General features: G+C 45.1%; 1 protein-coding gene across 1 annotated transcript in view; it reads left to right on the top strand.

Moving 5' to 3' along the window:
* The first annotated feature begins 352 nt into the window (after positions 1-352).
* gtf2e2 (general transcription factor IIE, polypeptide 2, beta) overlaps positions 353-20147 on the top strand; it is a 68304-nt gene continuing 48509 nt past the window's right edge. The window contains exons 1-2 of the mRNA XM_078211812.1: positions 353-508; positions 18067-18228. Of these exons, the coding sequence (XP_078067938.1) occupies positions 18069-18228 (160 nt within the window). The 5' untranslated portion in view covers positions 353-508; positions 18067-18068. The remainder of the gene's footprint in view (positions 509-18066; positions 18229-20147) is intronic.

Below are 20147 nucleotides of genomic sequence, written 5' to 3' on the forward strand. Positions count from 1 at the left end.
ACTGTAGGGGAATTTCACGGTAGCTTCATTGCTGCCTTACTTGTGACTAATAAATAAACTTTACTTAGATTTTCCAGTCCACATGATCTTTGTCGGGTCTGAAAGGCCGTTCCTCCCAGTGTATTTGGCCGGCAGGAGGAGCTGTCGCCACAATCCCTCCCTCCAGCAGCACAGAACATGCAGGAGCAGAGAAAAAAACTGGACGCACAGGCGCAGTGAGAAAAAACAGGATGCGCAGACGCAGTGAGAAAACAGAACGCGCAGGCGCAATGAGAACAAACCGGACGCGCGGGCGCAGTGAAAAAAACCGGACACGCAGGCGCAGTGGAAATACCGAATGCGCAGGCGCAGAATAACTGACTGTCCTATCCAGTGATGACTTCATTTTGGGGGGGGGGGGAATGCATTCACTCAGACGTAAGCAATCAACAGCGAGCGGCAATTGGTGGATGTCATCGGTAATCGCAGTGTTGCCCCGGAGACGGAGTTCCAGGTTGTCGGTGTGCAGGTACAGGTGACAAGTTTAGAGCCGCTTTACCTAGTCCGAGACCGGTTCTTCACTACTCAGTGCGCTCCCCGGTGTTGCTGTCGGAGTTTTAATGAGCCTCAACTCTCCAAACCGCCGGCGGGCCGGTGACTGTCACACTGGCTCGGTTGCTTTCCAAGGCAGCGCAGGCCCTGAGCTGGTGGTTACACGGAGTTAAATGGGAATAGGGCCGAGAGCAGCAGTCCAGCTTCCAGAGATAGTAGAGAATGTGATGGGGCGAGTGTGAACAAGGCGCTGGGGAAATAGTCCGATTGTTGTGACTCGGAAAGTGGAGCTGCACTCTGGCCTTTTCCAACCAAATAGGAAGGCAAGTAAAAAAGGAATGCAGATAACCTTTTGCACACTTTGTGTGAATAGTGGTATTGTGTTATTGGTTATGTGATCACAAATTAAACCAATAGTGAATAACACAGGTCTGTCATATGAGGAGACTAAGTCGGTTAGGACTATATTTATTGGAGTTTAGAAGAGTGAGAGGAGATCTCATAGAAACTTAAAATTCTAACAGGATTAGACAGGGTGGATTCAGAAAGAATGATCCCAATGGTGGGGGAATCCAGAACTCGGGGTCACAGTTTGAGGATAAGGGGTAAACCTTTTAGAACTGAGGTGTGGAGAAATTTGTTGGATTCACTATCACAGAAACTAGCTGAGGCCAAAATGTTGTGATTTCAAGAAGAAATTAGATATAGCTGTTGGGGCTAAAGGGATCAAGCGATATGGGGGAGGCGGGGTCAGGATATTGAATTTGATGATCAAGATGAATGGCCGAGAAGGCTCAAAGGGGCCAACTCCTATTTTCTATGTTTCTCGCTAACTTGCCATCTATTTTTTGTGTTCTGCTGAGGATAGGGGCAACAAAGGTTCTGAATGCTTGTTTTGTCATTTTATTTTGTGCTTTATTGTATCATGTGACGTGAGAAATTCATCTTGTAGCTCAAAGGCACCCACATTCTAATAGCTTAATTCTTTACTGGTGTTCTGGATTTTATTTTGACTTACTAATAGGAAGACCACAACACTTTAGTTCAGTAAAAGCAAAATACTGCAGCTGCAGGAATCTGGATGGGAGTTTCGGAGAGATTTGACAAATAGTCATGGATGCAAGACAAAGGCGTGGTAATGATGAAGATTAAGGCAAGTTCTAATGGTGGCACAAAGGTCAGATAGCAGAATGTGTTTACAGCATAACAAGTATTTTTAGAGAGTGCTGAGAAACCAAGAACAAGTTACAGATGGAGGGAGGGATATCAAAATGGAGGGCAGAGTTCATGGTCTGAAGTAGTTGAACTCAGTGTTAAGTCCAGATGGCTGTAAAGTGCTTAATTGGAAGCTGAGGTGCTGTTCCTCCAGTTTGCATTAGGCTTCATTGTAGCAGGCTGACAGAAATGTGAGCGTGAGAGCAAGGTGGGGAATTGGAATGGCAAGTGACAGGAAGGTCCGGGTTATGTTTGTGAACTGAGTGAAAGTGGTCTGTCAAGTGGTCACCTCGTTTGATTTGATTTATTATTGTCACATGTATTGGGATACAGTGAAAAGTATTGTTTTTGCATGCTATATAGACAAAGCATAACATTCATAGAGAAGGAAATGAGAGGTTGCAGAATGTAATGTTGCTAGGGTACAGAGAAAGATCAACTTAATATATGGTAGGTCCATTCAAGAGTCTGATGACAGCAAGGAAGAAGTGAGGGATCACTTTGGGACCAGTGATCATAATTCTATTAGTTTTAAGGTAGCTATGGAGAATGATAAGTCTGGCCCAAAAGTTAAAATTTTAAATTGGGGCAAGGCCAATTTTGATGGTATCAGGCAGGAATTTTCAAAAGTTAATTGGGGGAGTCTGTGGGAAGGCAAAGGGATGTCTGGTAAGTGGGAGGCTTTCAAAAGTATGTAAACCAGAGTTCAGGGTAAACACATTCCTCTTAGAATGAAGGGCAAGGCTGGTAGAAATAGGGAATCCTGGATGACTCGGGATATTGAGGCCCTGGTCAAGAAGAAGGAGGAGGCACATGACACGCATAGGCAACTGGGATCAAGTGGATCCCTTGAAGAGTGTAGATCATAATTCAATGGTATTGTGTTATTGGTTATGTGATCACAAATTAAACCAATATTGAATAACACAGGTCTGTCATATGAGGAGACTAAGTCGGTTAGGACTGTATTTATTGGAGTTCAGAAGACTGAGAGGAGATCTCATAGAAACTTAAAATCTTAACAGGATTAGACAGGGTAGATTCAGAAAGAATGATCCCAATGGTGGGGGAATCCAGAACTCGGGGTCATAGTTTGAGGATAAGGGCCTTTTAGAACTGAGGTGAGGAGAAATTTGTGGAATTCACTACCACAGAAACTGTAGAAGTACAGTTAAGAGAGAAATCAAGAGGGCAAGAAGAGGACACAAGATTTTTTTGGTAGATAAGGCAAAGGAGAATCCAAAGAGCTTCTACAAATATACATAAAGGGCAAAAGAGTAACTACGTAGAGCGTAGGGGCCTCTTGAGGATCAACAAGGTCATCTATGTATGGATCCACAAGAGATGGGCGAGATCCTAAATGAATATTTCTCATCAGTATTTACTGTTGAGAAAAGCATGGATGTTAGGGAACTTGGGGAAATAAATAGTGATGTCTTGAGGAGTGTACATATAACAGAGAAGGAGGTGCTGGAAGTCTTAATAGTGCATCAAGGTAGATAAATTCCCATTCCTGATGAAGTGTATCCCAGGACATTGTTGGAGGCTAGAGAGGAAATTGTGGGTCCCCTACAGAGAGATTTGAATTATCGATAGTCACAGGTGAGGTACCTGAAGATTGGAGGGTGGCAAATGTTGTGCCTTTGTTTAAAAAGAGCTGCGGGGAAAAGCCTGGGAACTACAGGCCAGTGAGCCTCACATCTGTAGTGGGTAAGTTGTGAGAAGATATTTTGAGACACAGGATCTACAGGCATTTAGAGATGCAAGGACTGATTAGGGACAATCAGCATGGCTTGAGAGTGGAAAATTATGTCTCAAATTTGATAGAGTTTTTTGAAGGGATAACTAAGAAGGTGGACGAGGGCAGTGCAGTTGATGTTGTCGACATGGACTTTAGCAAGGCATTTAACAAGATACCGCAAGGTAGATTGTTGCGTAAAGTTAAATCTCACGGGATCCAGGGTGAGGTAGCTAAATAGATACAAAATTGGCTGGATGACAGATGCCAGAGGGTGGTTGTAGAGGGTTGTTTTTCAAACTGGAGGCCCATGACCAGTGGTGTGCCTCAGGGATCAGTGCTGGGTCCACTGTTATTTGTCATTTATATTAATGATTTGGACGAGAATATAGGAGGCATGGTTAATAAGTTTGCAGATGACACCAAGATTGGTGGCATAGTGGACAGTGAAGAAGGTTATCTAGGATTGCAATGGGATCTTGATCAATTGGGCCAGTGGGCTGACGAATGGCAGGTGGAGTTTAATTTAGATAAATGCGAGGTGATGCATTTTGGTAGATCGAACCAGGGCAGGACTTACTCAGTTAATGGTAGGGCGTTGGGGAAAGTTACAGAACAAAGAGATCTAAGGGTACATGTTCATAGCTCATAGAAAGTGGAGTCACAGGTGGACAGAGTGGTGAAGAAGGCATTCGGCATGCCTGGTTTCATTGGTCAGAACATTGAATACAGGAGTTGGGGCGTCTTGTTGAAGTTGTGCAAGACATTGGTAAGGCCACACTTGGAATACCATGTACAGTTCTGGTCACCCTATTATAGAAAGGATATTATTAAACTAGAAAGCAGAAAAAATTTATTAGGATACTACCAGGACTTGATGGTTTGAGTTATAAGGAGAAGCTGGATAGACTCTTGTCATTCAATACCATCATGACTGGTCTTTGGCTTCAACTCCCCTTTCCTGCATTCCCCTCTAGCTTTCTCTAGCATCAGCTCTCTGTCTCTGAGTTATTAATATGGATTGTAAATAGTTGAGGTCCCAGCATTGATCCTTGCGGCATTCCACTATTATGATCTGCCAAATTGAAAATGCCCCTTTTATCCATTCTCTTTGCTTCCTGACTGGGAATCAATGCCCTATCCTAGGATGCATTGTTGGACCTGATTCTTGGAAATGAGGTGGGCCAATAAAATCATGAGTCAGTGCTGGAACATTCTGGAGCCAGTGATCATTGTATTGGAACGCTTAGGATGATGATAGAAGAGGATAATAGGCAATCCAGAGTAAAAATAATTAACTGGGTGAAGAGCTGATTTCCACATTATTAGAGGACTGGAGATGAATTAAAATGTCCAATTTGCAGTTTCCAACCCAATCAGTATTGAGAATCTGCAGGATGAAGATGGGAAAATATTTTTTGAAAAGGATTAAAATCAGGACTGGGAAATTTAACTGAGTGGGTTTGGATCGCCCAAGGCATGTTGCGAAATAGTTATTGTGCGCAGTTATGTTCGTAATTATTTATTGAAATAGTTTGAAAGCATTGTCGTGAAAGATGACTCTTCAAAATTGTCCAAAACCATTATTTTGGGGGAGGATCTCTAAGAAGACTTCCTGCAATTTGATTTTGCCCCTAAGATTGATGTGGTCACACCTTGGGCAAGAGGAGCTAGTATAACAGTTGAAATGCCCCTTTGTTCTCTGATTGGGATGGGGTTGGGGGTGAGGGGGAAACTGGTTAATTTTTTTTCCTGACTTAGTCCAATTCACTACAATGTGCAGTAACGACTCACCACTTTGAAATCTAAAACAGAATATTGTAGTCGGGACCAGGAAAATACAGGAGTTAGTCTTTGTTGAGCCGGTTGAGATAGCATAATCGTTTCAACATGTGGTGAGCAGCTGTCACTTTTGTACTTGAAGGAACACTGTTGTTTTCTTGATTTAAATTGCTGGTCGAGATGGGAAGGGGAGGACATCAATGTAGAAAGTGCAAACATATCTTGACCTGGAGGGTTTAAGGGTCTGTAATATGGATCTTTTAAAGGGGTGAGACTTCAGCAAGAAGAGAGGGGGATGCAAAGTGGGTAATTTGAGAGAGAAGTAAATTGAGTGGGGTTTGAAGAGGGAACAGTCAGCAAGGAGAGAGCAGCAGTAAAAGGCAAGACTAAAGGAATGAGAGTGGGGCTGTAAATGAGGTGCTAGGGGCGAGGAGAGATGAGTGAGCCAGAAGCACTGTGTTTCAAAAGTGAGACTTTAAAGACTGAGAATTCAGTGGGCAAAATGATTATGCAGAATGTGACTTCAGCAAGGAGAGCGGGCCTGTAGAGCAGATTTTAGCAACGAGAGCATGTCTTTGGTCTTCAAATTGGGAGAGCAGTGTGTAAAAGGACGGTGTCAGTGAGAGGACTGCGGTGTAAAGAAATAATTTAAAAGAACAGTGGGGCTTTATTTTCAGCACAGAGTGGGATTGAAGGAGACTTGGAGGAGAATGGGATCGTATGGGACAAGGTTCAGCAAGCCAAGGGGGGTAGAAAGAATGAGACTTCGGTGCGAGAACTGACTGTTAATCGTGGGATTTTAGCAAAGGGAGTGGGGCTAGAGTCCAAATGGGTGTCCCTATCCCATGCTCCCTCCCTCCCAAGATACAGTGCTTCTCTCTTCTTTTGAACTTTCTGCATTAAGGCATTGAAGAACCTTGGAATCCTCTCTCTGGCCTGACGCATCACTGCTCCATTTTGTTCCTTCTCCAGAAGAGTTTGCAAATCTGTTGAATGCATTTCTCTAGTCAGAATGCATGTCCCCTTTTAAAAGGTGCAGACTAGCTTTAAGTTAACCATATGCAAATCCTAGCTGACAATGCAACCAGCCAGCACCATGTTTAGCCCAAGGTTGCATACTGCAATCATGGAAATGAGAAGGCATATGTGGTTTATATGCTGCTGGCATCCTATCAATGAGAATGTGTCAACCAGACATTGTGATCCCAACTATAGTGCTGAAAAAGCTCAGCAGGTCTGGGAGAGAATGGGGAGACATATTGGGATTGTCACTGCACTAGTAATCCAGAGACCCAGGATTTAAACCAGGGTCCCCACCACAGCAGATGGTGACATTTGTATTCAGTAAAAATCTGGATTTAAGATGCTAATGATGACCATGAAACCATTACCAATTGTTGTTAAAACCCCATCTGGTTCGCGAATGTCCTTTAGGGAAGAAAGTCTGCTGTCATTACCTGGTCTGACTTACATGTGACTCTACACCCACCACAATGTGGTTGACTTTTAACTACCCTCTGAAATGGCCCAGCAAGCCACTCAGTTCAAAGACAATTGGGGATAAGCAAAAAATGCTTGCCTTCTCAGTGACAACCACATCCAAATAAAGAAAAAAAGTTAACATTTTGAGTCCAATTTGACACCTCTTCAGATCTGAAAAATTGATTGAACTGAATTGTAATTCCAGTGACTTTTAACAGGTCTTATCCAATGACGGCAAGTTATTTAAAGGTTTATTTTTTCCATTAATCTTGACTTAGATGATTGTTTCTTTGAAAGTTTATAAATGTACGAAATGCCTTTTGTGATGCATTCATTTAATTGATAGTATTTTTGCTTGTAGAGGTATATGATAGGATACTTCAATTTCAAGAATGAAGACACTAAAGTGTAAATTAATGCTAGAAGTCTTTAATTTGGGGGAAAACCATAAAATGTCATGATAATTGAACATCAGCAACCAATATTCATATGGTATCTTGTGGCTGGAGAAGAGTTCAGAGCTGTGGGGTGGTGAGGCCATGCAGGGATTTGAAAACAAGAATCAGAATTTTAAGGATGTTGCTTGACTGAGGGTCAGTGTAGATCAGTGAACACAGATGATAGGCAAATGGGACTTGGTACAAGTAAAGACATGGGCAGCAGAGTTTTGGATGACCTCCAGTTTATGGAGTGTAAAATGCGGTAGACAAGCCAGGAGAATGGTGGAACATACAAGTCTAGGCTAACAAAGGTATGAGTGTGGGGTTTGGCATGAGATGAGCTGATGCACAGGAAAAACCGGATAATGTTACAGAGGTAAAAATAGGAGACCTTAGTGTAGTTGAAAGTTCACCTCGGTCAGGGTGACATCAATTTGTGAAGTCTGAGTTAGTCTCAGGCTGTTGCGGAGAAGAGGGATGCAGTCAGTAGCTAGGGGAAGTAGTTTGGAGTGGGGACTGAAGACACTGCCACAGTCTTCCCGATATTCAATTGGAGGAAATTTCTGCTCATCCAGTACTGGATGTTTGATAATTTAGCAATAGTGAAGGAGTCAACTAATGGTGCAGGATATTGTCAGCACTTATGAAGTTAATATGCCCTGTCTGGGTCTTCTCTCATTGCCAGTTCACTGATCTACCCTTAAAAAAAACCCTCACTGTCATTTATTCTAGTTATCTGGTGCCTTGCCTAGGTTACTCATTTTTACTTTTCATGAGAGATGAGGCTTGTGGCCAAACGGGCCATCTAAAATGGCAATTTGTAAAGCACTCTGGGACAATTGGGCAAGAACTAAAATGACCGGCTGCAGCCTAAAAGACAGAGATAAACAGGCTGCAGCTCAGACGGGCGAATACACAGGATATGGGTCATCTCCAGGATCAATAAGACTTTCTGGTCAAACTGCGTTGTTTACCAGACATAGGGGCGCCATAACCACTTATTTGGGAGGGAGGTGTGTATTCTACGTGTCCCCAGCACTGCAGACATGGCTGTTGGGGACACACCCAGAGATTGGTTTGGCAGCACTCGATTGGACTTTATCAATCAGGGTGATCAAGTCCTGATCGATTGATTGGCAATGGCCAAAAGGAGCGCGAAACCCAACAGGGTATAAAGGGTGCTGCGCAACCAAGAATCTCTCTCTCTCTCTCTGACCCCACGAACGAGCTACAACAACGGTGACCATTGCCAGCAACGACCAGCACAAGGAGAGCCACCACACCCGAGAAGGAAGGAAGACCAGAGCCAGAGCGCCAGACCAGACCAAAGGACCAGACTACGCAGAGCACGACCGAGACCAGCGCACAGATAAAGGCCAATATCTGCTTGGGTACTTGTCAGTCACGCAAAGTTAAGTCAAGGTCTTGCATTGGACTTGAACTCTAGTATTTTCTGTAAGATAACTTATTGTTGGTTGGGTGGGTGATTATTGATTGTGTATCTTAAATAAATATTGGTTGTACTAACAAGACGTCTACTCGCAGTTATTTGTCCACCGTATAAGGATTAAAACAGACTGTGCGGCAGGCACAACAATTGGCGACTCTGCCGGGACATTGACAAGAAGTAACTTTGTTGCTCCGATATCGAATCCCACAGAATCTATATTAAACGATTATTTAAAACTCAGAGCCAACAGGTGTAAACTCCTTATTGGACAAATAACTGCTTTCGGGAAATTGTTTATTGTGCATGCAGGAAACAGCACAGAGACAGAGAAGTGTCCCATATGGGAAACAAAAATCAGGGAATTTATTAAGAAGAAAGGGTGGCCCCTATGGGCAGAATCTTGTGCCAATACTGAGACGGGACCGAAATCCCAGGGCAGAAGTATTGGGATGATCTAAGGAAAGTTCAGGGAAAACGGCAGACAAAAGTGAGAAAGAAATTGCCATTGTGAGCTGCTTAGGACAGCTGCTAGGAACAGAAAAGGAGTTAAACACAGTTTGTAAGGAACTGGAGGAATCGAAGCAGGCACAGGAGGAAAAGGAGGAGGAGATTAAGAAACTAAAGGAACAGCAGCAGGAGAGGATAGAGCAGATAAGAGCCAAAAAGGACAGAGAGGTGGATGAATTAAGGAGAACCAACCAGGCAAATTTATTACATCTGGGCAATTTTCAAACCCAGTATGAAAGAGTCCACCAAGAAGCCCAGCGCGCTGTCTTGGTCAAAGGTGAAGCCGAGCAGGCGATAGCACAATTGGAAGCTAAGTGCACTGATCTGCAGGCGGCAATAAAAGCGCTACATCAAGCCAGTAAAGAACAGAGACAGGCAACCGCTGACTACTCCAAATGCCAGCGAGAAATTTCACGGCTGGAATCCCTATTATCGGTTCAAAATGGATTTATGTGAACCTTCGGGACAATAGAGGAAGAGGAGATAGAGAATGCGGATTGGGGAGAGTTAAAGGAGAATGCTAGACTTTACGTTACGCAAACCGAGGATTGGGGTCCACCACAATCTTTGCCGGGGGAAGTCATACCCACTGCGCCCCAGATTCACCTCCAGTACTGATGCACCCAGTGACGACTGAACGTCGGGTAGGAGAGTCTCAGGGCCCAGCTGTTACATACACGATCCCGTTTACGGTGGCACAATTGGCCGAAATCACAAATAAAATCACAACCTTTGAGCTGTCGGCTGATCCACACAGTTTCTTTGAGGATGTTAGGCAGCAGAAGATAATGCATGGACTAGATGAAAGGGAAGAGGTGAAGCTGATAGTCATGTGCTTAAGCAAGTCTGTACGGTCTGCCCTGCCAGCCCCTCAAAATGTCGGGGAAGGAACCCTAAATGAAATTAAGGAAGCGATATTGACCGCGGTAGGATTTAATAAAGGGGATCCTGTAGATGGGTTAAATAAATGTAGACAGAGGAAAGGGGAACATCTGATTGCCTTTGCTGGTCGTTTATGGATCCACTTCACGGGCGGCACGGTAGCACAGTGGTTAGCACTGCTGCTTCACAACTCCAGGGACCTGGGTTCGATTCCCGGCTCAGGTCACTGTCTGTGTGGAGTTTGCACATTCTCCTCGTGTCTGTGTGGGTTTCCTCCGGGTGCTCCGGTTTCCTCCCACAGTCCAAAGATGTGCGGGTTAGGTTGATTGGCCATGCTAAAATTGCCCCTTAGTGTCCTGGGATGTGTAGATTAGAGGGATTAATGGGTAAAATGTGTGGGGATATGGGGGTAGGGCCTGGGTGGGATTGTGGTCGGTGCAGACTCGATGGGCCGAATGGCCTCTTTCTGTACTGTAGGGTTTCTATGATTTCTATGAGTATATGGGGAATTAGATCGGGCTAGATTAAGTGAGGCTGATTCATCCAAATGGGCTCGGACATTAGTCTCGCACACCACAGAGGAAGGCAAGAAAACCTGCGCTAATTTTGACCCCGCAGAGACCACACACAATGAAGCATGGGTTCTCCGACACTTAGCTCGAGTCTGGGAACAGGAAGTTCAGGGAGCCCCAATGTCACGGTCAGAAAGGGAGGCGAGAATGCTTCCAATGAGGGCTAGCCAGGGTTCAGTATGGAGAAACGAGGGTAGAGGGGATCACCAATACCAGAGAGGTACAGCTCCACCTTACACAGCAGCCCCGGGGAGAGATAGAGGGACATGTTTTAATTGCGGGCAGCCAGGACACTTCGCCCAAGATTGTAGGAGACCCCCGCCACCATATACACGGTCCCCGAGACTACCAGGACCACCGGCTCCACCCGTTAGGGCAGCTCCTAGGTACAAGAGAGAACACTGCCCACCACCGATGGAAGGTCCCAGTCACCCCATGCCTACCGTAAGCACGAGCCCATCACTGTATCCAACTGTCCCCGCCTATAGAACCCCAGATTGACGGTGCCCGCCCTCCCCAACCTGGGTCTGTAACACCAGGTGGGATAGCGTAGGGAGACCCCTAGTTAACGGTGAGGTAAGAAGCCACCTCGTAGAATTCCTTTGGGATTCCGGAGGCTCCCGAACTACCCTGAATGTATCAAAATTAAAAACAGACATTCCTTGGCCAACTACGGGCACAATTATACTCAGTGGATTCACAGGACACATGCAGGAGGGACGCATTACAGCCCCTGGTCAGGTCCGTCTAGGTAGCATGGTGTGTGACCATCCGGTGGTGTTAGTTGACCTTCCCCCAAGTGCTGAACACATCCTGGGGTCCGATTATATGAATAAATGTAATCTTTCATTCGATCCAGCTAATCGATGCATTTGGCAGATGGCTACGATTAGCAGAGCGCCATCAATCATTCCAGTCGGGACATATGCTAATAGGGTTAGCACAATAGGGGAATTCTGGTTTGATCCCTTAACGATTAGCAGTGATCCAGCCATCAGGGAGGTGCTTCAAAGAAACAATGGGGTGTTTGTGCGGCATAAACATGATTGTGGCTAGATACCTGGGGAGGTATTAATTGAAGGGCCAGACCCGAAACCACAGAGACAATACGGTTGCCCCAGACAGGCAGAGGGGGAGGTGGCCAAAGTAATTGATAGTCTATTACAGCAGGGGGTGTTGAGACGAGTGGCATCCACAAATAATGCGCCGTGAAGAAGGTAGATGGATCATGGAGGTTAACGGTCAACTACCAGGAATTGAATAAGGTTACCCCACTCACGGCCCCCACCGTAGCCACAAGCCCCGTCACCATGATGAGACAGAGAGCCCAGGCAAAGTTTTTCATGGTACTAGATATCAGTAATGGCTTCTGGTCCATCCCTTTAAATCGGTCTTGCCAGTACAAGTTTGCCTTTACCTTCCAAGGACAGCAGGGTTTCCATAATTCCCCGTCCATCTTTCACAGGCGACTAGCTACCGGACTGGAAAAGTTTTCCCAACCCGAGTGCTTGGTCCAATATGTAGATGATTTATTGTTACAGACTAACACCAAAGAGGAGCATATAACATTGCTGGATGAATTACTCGCATTTCTCCACTCATTAGGCTGCAAAGTCAACCCCAAAAAGACACAAATTTTGCAACCCAAGGTTATATACCAAGGTACAGTGATTACCCATGGGAAGAGGGAGATTGAACAGAAAAGGATAGACTCCATAGAGCACCTCCCACTGCCCCGGGATGCGAGTGCCCTCCGATCTTTCCTCGGTCTAGTAGGGTACTGTCGGAACCAGAGACGGCTTCGCCACCAAGGCAGCCCCACTGTCCGAATTGCTAAAGAAAAACGTGACCTGGAAGTGGACTGTGCAGCACACAGCTGCAGTAACCGATTTAAAGCGCGCCCTCGCCACAGCACCAGCCTTACTAGTCCCTGTCCCAGATCTACCATACACCTTAGAAGTTGCAGCCACTGACCACACACTGTCAGCAGTATTATCACAAGAAAGACATGGTAGACCAGGCCCAGTAGCCTATGCCTCACAAATATTAGACCCAGTCGAACGAGACTTCTCCGGGTGTGAACGACACCTGCTCGCAGTATTTTAGGCCGTGCAGCATTTCGCCGATATCACCGGACTGAACCCAATAACTGTCCTCACACTGAACTCACCCCAACCCAGCTTCTGCTGGATGGCCGCCTTAAAGACGGCTCAGTAAGCCAGGTCTGCGCTGCAGGGTAGGGACATCACTGTAAAGCGAACCAAAGTGCCCACGTTCCTGGCAGATAATTTAAATTATGGGGGAGATCCGCGTGAGTGTCAGGTTATAGCCACAAAGGACCCCACAGGGCCGTTTATCCCAAAACAACAGGAGAGACGATCAGGAACAAAAAAAGACAGCCACCCAACGGACAGACTCAGCCATGAGAATTTATGTAGACGGTTCATTCCCCCATAGAGAATGGGACCAGAATCACAGGATGTGGCATTTATGTGGAAAACCAACAGGGACAGCCACTAATAGAACTCTCCCTCAAACTACCCAGCCATTTGAGTGCTCAAGCTGCCGAATTAGCAGCAGTCACATACGTAGTGAGTCACCCAGACCTATTCCCAGCCCCCACCAACATGCACTCCGATAGTATGTACGTGTGCAACAGCCTGACTGAGTTCCTACCGTTATGGGAAGCCAGAGGCTTCGTATCTGCGGACGGAAAGCCCCTACCATCAGCCCACTTATTAAAATACGTTCTGCAGGCCACCGAAGGGCGCACATATGGGATTATTAAGGTTAGAAGCCACCGTAGGACCTCCCCACCTGGTAACTGTAAAGCTAATGCACTAGCCAAAGCCGGTGCTCATACGGGACAGTTTTGGCAGCCACCTGTCGGAGAGCGAGTAAACGCTGTGACCATTTGCCAAACTAATATAGCCGACCTGGTCCAGGCGCAGCGCACTGACAGTTCCCTAAAACAAATTTTAGACGGAGTCTACCCAGCCCCATATGAGAAATGGAAAGACAAAATATCGATTCAGGATGGTTTGATATTAAAGGCAGGCACATACGTAGTCCCTACCCAGGACAGAAATCAGCTCATCTACCAGCACCATGACCGACATGGTCATCAGGGCATAGAGCCAACAATTGAGCGATTGAAAGAATTATGTTGGTGGCCCGAACTGCATGATGACGTTGCCCATTATATCAATAATTGTTTAATTTGTGCCCAGAACAATCCCGATAGGTATGCCAGAAAAGCAGAGCTAAGACCCACACGCCCAGTAGAAGGCCCCTGGACAAATCTCTAAATTTATTATATCGGCCCACTACCGCCATGTAGGAATGGATTTAAATACGTCCTGGTAATAATAGACACTTTCACCAAATGGGTTGAGGCATTCCCCACTAGATCCAACACAGCTAAGGGCCACCGCAAAGATATTAGCCCAGCAGGTGTTTACACGATGGGGTCTTCCCTGCAGCATGGAGTCCGACCAAGGGACACATTTCACCGGGCGGGTGATGCAGAACGTTATGGCTATGTTTGGCATCAAGCAGAAATTCTATATCGCCTACCATCCACAATCCAGTGGAATCGTAGAGCGCATGAACTGAACGCTAAAAGAGATCATTAGAAAGACAGTGCAGCAAAACAACACATGGGATACAGTACTTCCCTTTGCCCTCATGATGGTATGTAACGCCATTTCCAGTTCTACTGGATTCACCCCCCACACATTAATGACTGGCTGACCTATGAGGGGAGCTGAATATTTATTGGGGTTTGACTTAACTGAGCTGCTATCACAGCGCTCACCCACGAGGAAGCCGTCCAGCAGATAACCAAAAACATTAAAGCTGCCCAGTTAGCCGCGGCTGTCCGATTAGGAATTAAAAAGAAACGGAGCAAGGCATATTTCGATAAAAGGGTACATCCGGTAGAATATACAATTGGCCAGCAGGTAATGATTTCCCTCTACAACCCCAGTTCGTTCTTGTCCCCGAGATATGCAGGTCCATGCACCATCACCGACAAAATAAGCCCCTCAGTGTATAAAGTCCTAATCGCCAATGGGAAAACTGGTTGGTTCCACGTCAATCAACTGAAAGCTTACAGGACTCAGAATAATCACTTCCACCATCTCTCATTAGAGATAGGGGAGGATGACACTCAGTGACTGGAATGGCCTCACCCAGGAAATGTATTTCCTCGGACACCTTCTCATCCACTTTCGGGTTCAGATCAAACCCTTACCCCTCCCACACTACAGCCCAGAGCCTCGTCCACGCCTGAAGTGTCCTTAGGGGTGCTGATCGACTCAGACATAACAGGAGACTTGCGCACCCTAGAGGACTGGCGCGACTCACCAGATATCGGCCCTCGCAGCATTATGGATCCTCCCATAAACATAAGCCTTAACAGCCCCAGACCCAACAATGAGGCCCTGACTAAACAACGCCGGGTTATTTTGATGGGGACACCCGATGCTGCATTCACCACATGGATAAGGGACCAGACACATAGATTAATTAGACCGGGACACGAGGATGAAGGACCCCTGAACCCTGATTCAAACGCAGACCCCACAGTGCAGTCCAACGAACAGACATGGGTATGGAAACCAGGTGAGGAGATAATGATGGAGCCCCATGAGACAAATGATTCAGAAGATGAGTCTCTGTTGGGCAATTGGTTAACGAAAATGCTGAAAACCTAGAGCAGGTACGCAGTGGACAGGTTCCATCTTGGATTAGTGACGAACAGATGGAACACCTATTTACGGGTAAGAAACACCCCGAGTTATCTGGCTGCCAGATGTGACAGTTGACCAAAGTCTGGTTCAATGACGACTGCAAAGGGACTCCAGGGAAAGCCCTGGGAATGATCTTAGGGCTCCCCATAATCACTGACGACCGGGTCGGACTGAGGGTCTTTGAAGTGGAGGATATAGGGACTATCCATGAGAAAATCTGGATAGGGCACGACGGCACTTTACCATACGCAGTAGAGAAAGAAGTGAGGCTCATAGGCACTACTCTGGACAGATGTCAGCAAACTGATGAAATAATCTCACGCCCATACCCAGTTTATTTAAATGAGCATGTACTGTGTGGCTTCAGAACAAACACTAGCCTAAATTGTTCAGTAGAAGCTCATAGCCTGGACACAGACATATCTCGGGTAGCTTACAAGGGAGCAGGGAGATACTGTCTCACCACCTCCCTGAAACAATATCAGTATGGCACGACACATTGTAACATTATTAACACTACATTCTGTATCAAACCAGACATACCAGCCAAGGTGGGCCTCATTCAACTAATAGACATCCATAAGAGGGAGCGGGTAGATTTGAATGCCACTGACGAGCTCCGACAGACTCCAGGGGAGTACCATGAGAAATATGACACAAGCCTAAAACTCCTGCCAGAGGAATTGAACCTGATTCGGGCAAAATTGACTACAGCCCACAGAACCTTCACCAAAGTAATACAGCAGACCCAAGAGGTGAAAAGGAGGATTGAAGAAATTAAAGTCACCTCTTGGTGGGATGACCTTTGGAACTGGGGCTCAAACATCCAAATCCACTCATTTGTTCACATAATGTCACACCTAGCGGTATTACTGATTTTGTTCACCCTGGTGTATCTAATCATCCTCACAGTCCAATTCAGCCGATGGAAAAAGAGGATCACCCGGAGGCAGAACATAGGGTCCACCCTTGAACCATGGTCCCCTCTAATTCAGTAGAGCAATATTTACAGGAAGCCTGCCATTTTGTGATTTGTACTAATGAGCCGTTGGAAATCCTCTATCAAAATGTGCCTCAGATCTGCGAATGCTTTATTCTAATGTTTGTTTGAATGTTGGTTTATAATTAGCTTATTGTAACAATGGTGTTTGAAATATGTGGTTGTTTGTATTTGTAGAGTGTTGTTGTCTGTAGCTTCTGGAATATGTTGTAGGAATGTATTATTACTGTGCATGCCGATGCCTGGGCCTTACTTGACTGTTGAGTGATTGGGGAATTCCTGACAGATACTGGTCCTGAGTTTGTGATCCATCACGCTTCGCGTTCAGGATCAAAGGGGGGACTGTGGCCAAACGGGCCATCTAAAATGGCGATTTGTAAAGCACTCTGGGACAATTGGGCAAGAACTAAAACGACAGGCTGCAGCCTAATATGATGTGGAGATGCTGGTGTTGGACTGGGGTAAACACAGTAAGAAGTCTCACAACACCAGATTAAAGTCCAACAGGTTTATTTGGTAGCATTCCAACCATTATTTTGTAAATTGAGTTTGTGTCTTTATATGCCCTGTTTGTGAACAGAACTCCCACTTACCTGACGAAGGAGCAGCGCTCCGAAAGCTAGTGGGTTTTGCTACCAAATAAACCAGTTGGACTTTAACCTGGTGTTGTGAGACTTCTTACTGTGCAGCCTAAAAGACAGAGATAAACAGGCTGCAACCCAGACGAGTGAATCCACAGGATATGGGTCATCTCCAGGACAAAAGAGACTTTCTGGTCAAACTGGGTTGTTTACCAGACATAGGGGCGCCGTAACCCCTTATTTGGGAGGGAGGTGTGTACTCTATGTGCCCCCAGCACCTGCAGACATGGCCGTTGGGGACACACCGAGAGATTGGTGTGGCAGCACCCGATTGGACTTTATCGATCAGGGTGATCCAGTTCTGATCGATTGATTGGCAATGGCCAAAAGAGGTGCGAAACCCAACTGGGTATAAGGGGTGCTGCGCAACCAAGAATCTCTCTCTCTCTCTCTGACCCCACGAACGAGCTACAACAACGGTGAACATTGCCAGCGATGACCAGCAGGAGGAGAGCCACCACACCCGAGAAGGAAGGAAGACCAGAGCCAGAGTGCCAGACCAGACACGCAGAGGACGACCGAGACCAGCGCACAGATAAAGGCCAATATCTGCTTGGGTACTTGCCAGTCACGCAAAGTAAAGTCAAGGTCTTGTATTGGACTTGAACTTTAGTATTTTCTGTAAAGATAACTTATTGTTGGTGGGGTGGGTGATTATTGATTGTGTGTCTTAAATAAATATTGGTTGTACTAACAAGACGTCTACTCGCAGTTATTTGTCCACCGTATAAGGATTAAAACAGACTGTGCGGCAGGCACAACAGGCTGTTGGCCTACTAATGAAGATTGAAGACCAACGTGATACTTAGCAGCATGGATTTGTTGGCTAGATATCAACTGTGCGAATACTGGTCATTACCTTTCCCTCAGGAGCTGTGATTGAGATGAGTTCATTTGACACAAACTGGAATTGAACCCGATTGTCGCTTGTTGTTTCTCACTTAACAAGCTTGCCATACAAACCCCATGTTAGGGGATCCTCACGTTGATGTTCTTTGAATTGAAATGTTTACATTGGGTTTGTGTTTAAACACATATTAAAATAAACTATATATCGTTCTTTCTATTGTAGATATGGATCCAGCATTGTTGAAAGAAAGGGAACTATTTAAGAAGCGTGCCCTTTCTACTCCTGCTGTAGAAAAGCGAAAAGTTGCTACCTCTTCAGGTTCCTCAAGTTCCAAAAAGAAGAAGCTAAAGCCAGACCAGGGAAGCTCCTCAAAGCCAAGTTCAGGTAAATTGCAATATGTGCAAATACATATTTATTTTGAAAAGAGTAATAATAGGTTTGTTAAAAGCTTCATTTAAGTGTTTAATGGAAAGGGCTTATAGTTAATAAGACATGTAAAATGGCCAAATACTGAATAGCAATGCCGAACTGAAGTTAATATATTTCAGTGCTTGTTTTTGCATATTTGCAGTTATTATGTAGGTACAGTACTCAATTTTATTATTTGGCTACTACCCAGCGATGGTTTTGGAGGTATATGTCTTGTCCCATCAGCAGGATGTAATCGTCAGAGGTGACAGCACAGTGGGTATAGGAGGGAGTCATCTTGGGAATTCTCAATATTCCCTCCAGACTCCATAAAATTTCAAATCATTAGGTCAAAAATAGATAAGGAAACCTCTATCTAAATTACCACCTCACATGTAACATTTGAAACAGAGCAGATGAACAGCGCAATTTAAAATAAATAAGTATGATCTGATAGGAACATAGGATTTAGGAACAGAATAGGCAATTCAGCCCTTGGAGCCTGCTCCGCCATTCAGTCAGTTCATGGCTGATCTCTCCCGGGTCTCAAATCTACCTCCCTAACCGTTCCCTACATCCCTTTTACCCGTTTTTTAAAATCAGAAATATATCTACCTCCTTCTTGAAACCATTTAATGATAGTCATTACAAAGACATAGCTGCAGCATGCATCCATTGGTACCTCAGTATTGAAGGGAATGTGACATTTCAGAAGTTGGGAAAAGGTTGAGGGGTGGCTCTGTTAATTAATGATGGCACTGACATAAAACAGCGGGATGACCTAAATTCAGGGACTAGAATGTACAAGCTGTTTGGTTAGGGATTAGAAATGATAAAGGCAAGAAATCACCTTTTGAGTGCGTTGTATCGGTGCCCTAAAAGTGTCCAGACAGTAAGATGGAGTATAATAGGGGCTTAGCAGAAAGGTTTGGCAATAATCATCGGGGATTTTAATGTTAGAAGCTATGAAAGACATTGTAGTAGGACACTTGGAAACTTCAAAGTAAACCGGCCGAGTCAACATGGTTTGTAAGAGGGAAATCATGTTTAACCAATTCATTGGAGCTCTTTGATGAAGTAGCAAGTGCTGTCGATAAAAGTGGACGTACTGTACTTAGATTTCCAGAAAGCATTTGGTAAGGTGCCAACTCAAGGTCATTGCAGAAGATAAAATCTCATGATATAGTGGGTAGTTTATTGTTAAGTTTATTTATTAGTGTCACAAGTAGGCTTACATTAACATTGTAATGAAGTTACTGCAAAAATCCCCTAGTCGCCACACCTGAGGGAGAATTTAGCATGGCCAATGCACTACCCAGCATGTCATTCGGACTGTGGGAGGAAGCCGGAGCACCTGGAGGAAACCCACATAGACACAGGGAGAACATACAGACTCCACACAGACAGTGACCCAAGCTAGGAATCGAACCCAGGTCCCTGGCTTGGCATGAATAGAAGATTGGCTAGCTAACAGGAAACAGAAAGTAGGTGTAAATGGGTCATTTTCTGGTTGGCAAGATGTAAGTAGTGGTGTGCCACAGGGATCTGTGCAGGGCAACAACTTTCTGCAATTTATATAAATGACTTGTATTAAGGGACTGAAGGTACAGTTGCTAAATATGCTGATGACATAAAGATAGGTAGGAAAATAAGTTGTAAAGTGGACTAAGGAGGTTATAAAGGGATAGTGAGTGGACAAAGATCTGGCAAATGGAGTCTAATGTGAGTAAATGTGAAATTGTTCATTTTGGCAGGAAGAATTGAAAACTAAGCAAAGTATATAGGAATCTGAGTGTTTTAGTGCATGAATCGCAAAGGGCTGGTATACAGGTACAGCAAGTAATTAGGAAAGCTAATAGCATATTATCATTTGTTGGAGGGGCATTGAATCCAAA

Source organism: Mustelus asterias, chromosome 1 (genome assembly GCF_964213995.1).
Source record: "Mustelus asterias chromosome 1, sMusAst1.hap1.1, whole genome shotgun sequence".
Lineage (NCBI taxonomy): Eukaryota > Metazoa > Chordata > Chondrichthyes > Carcharhiniformes > Triakidae > Mustelus > Mustelus asterias.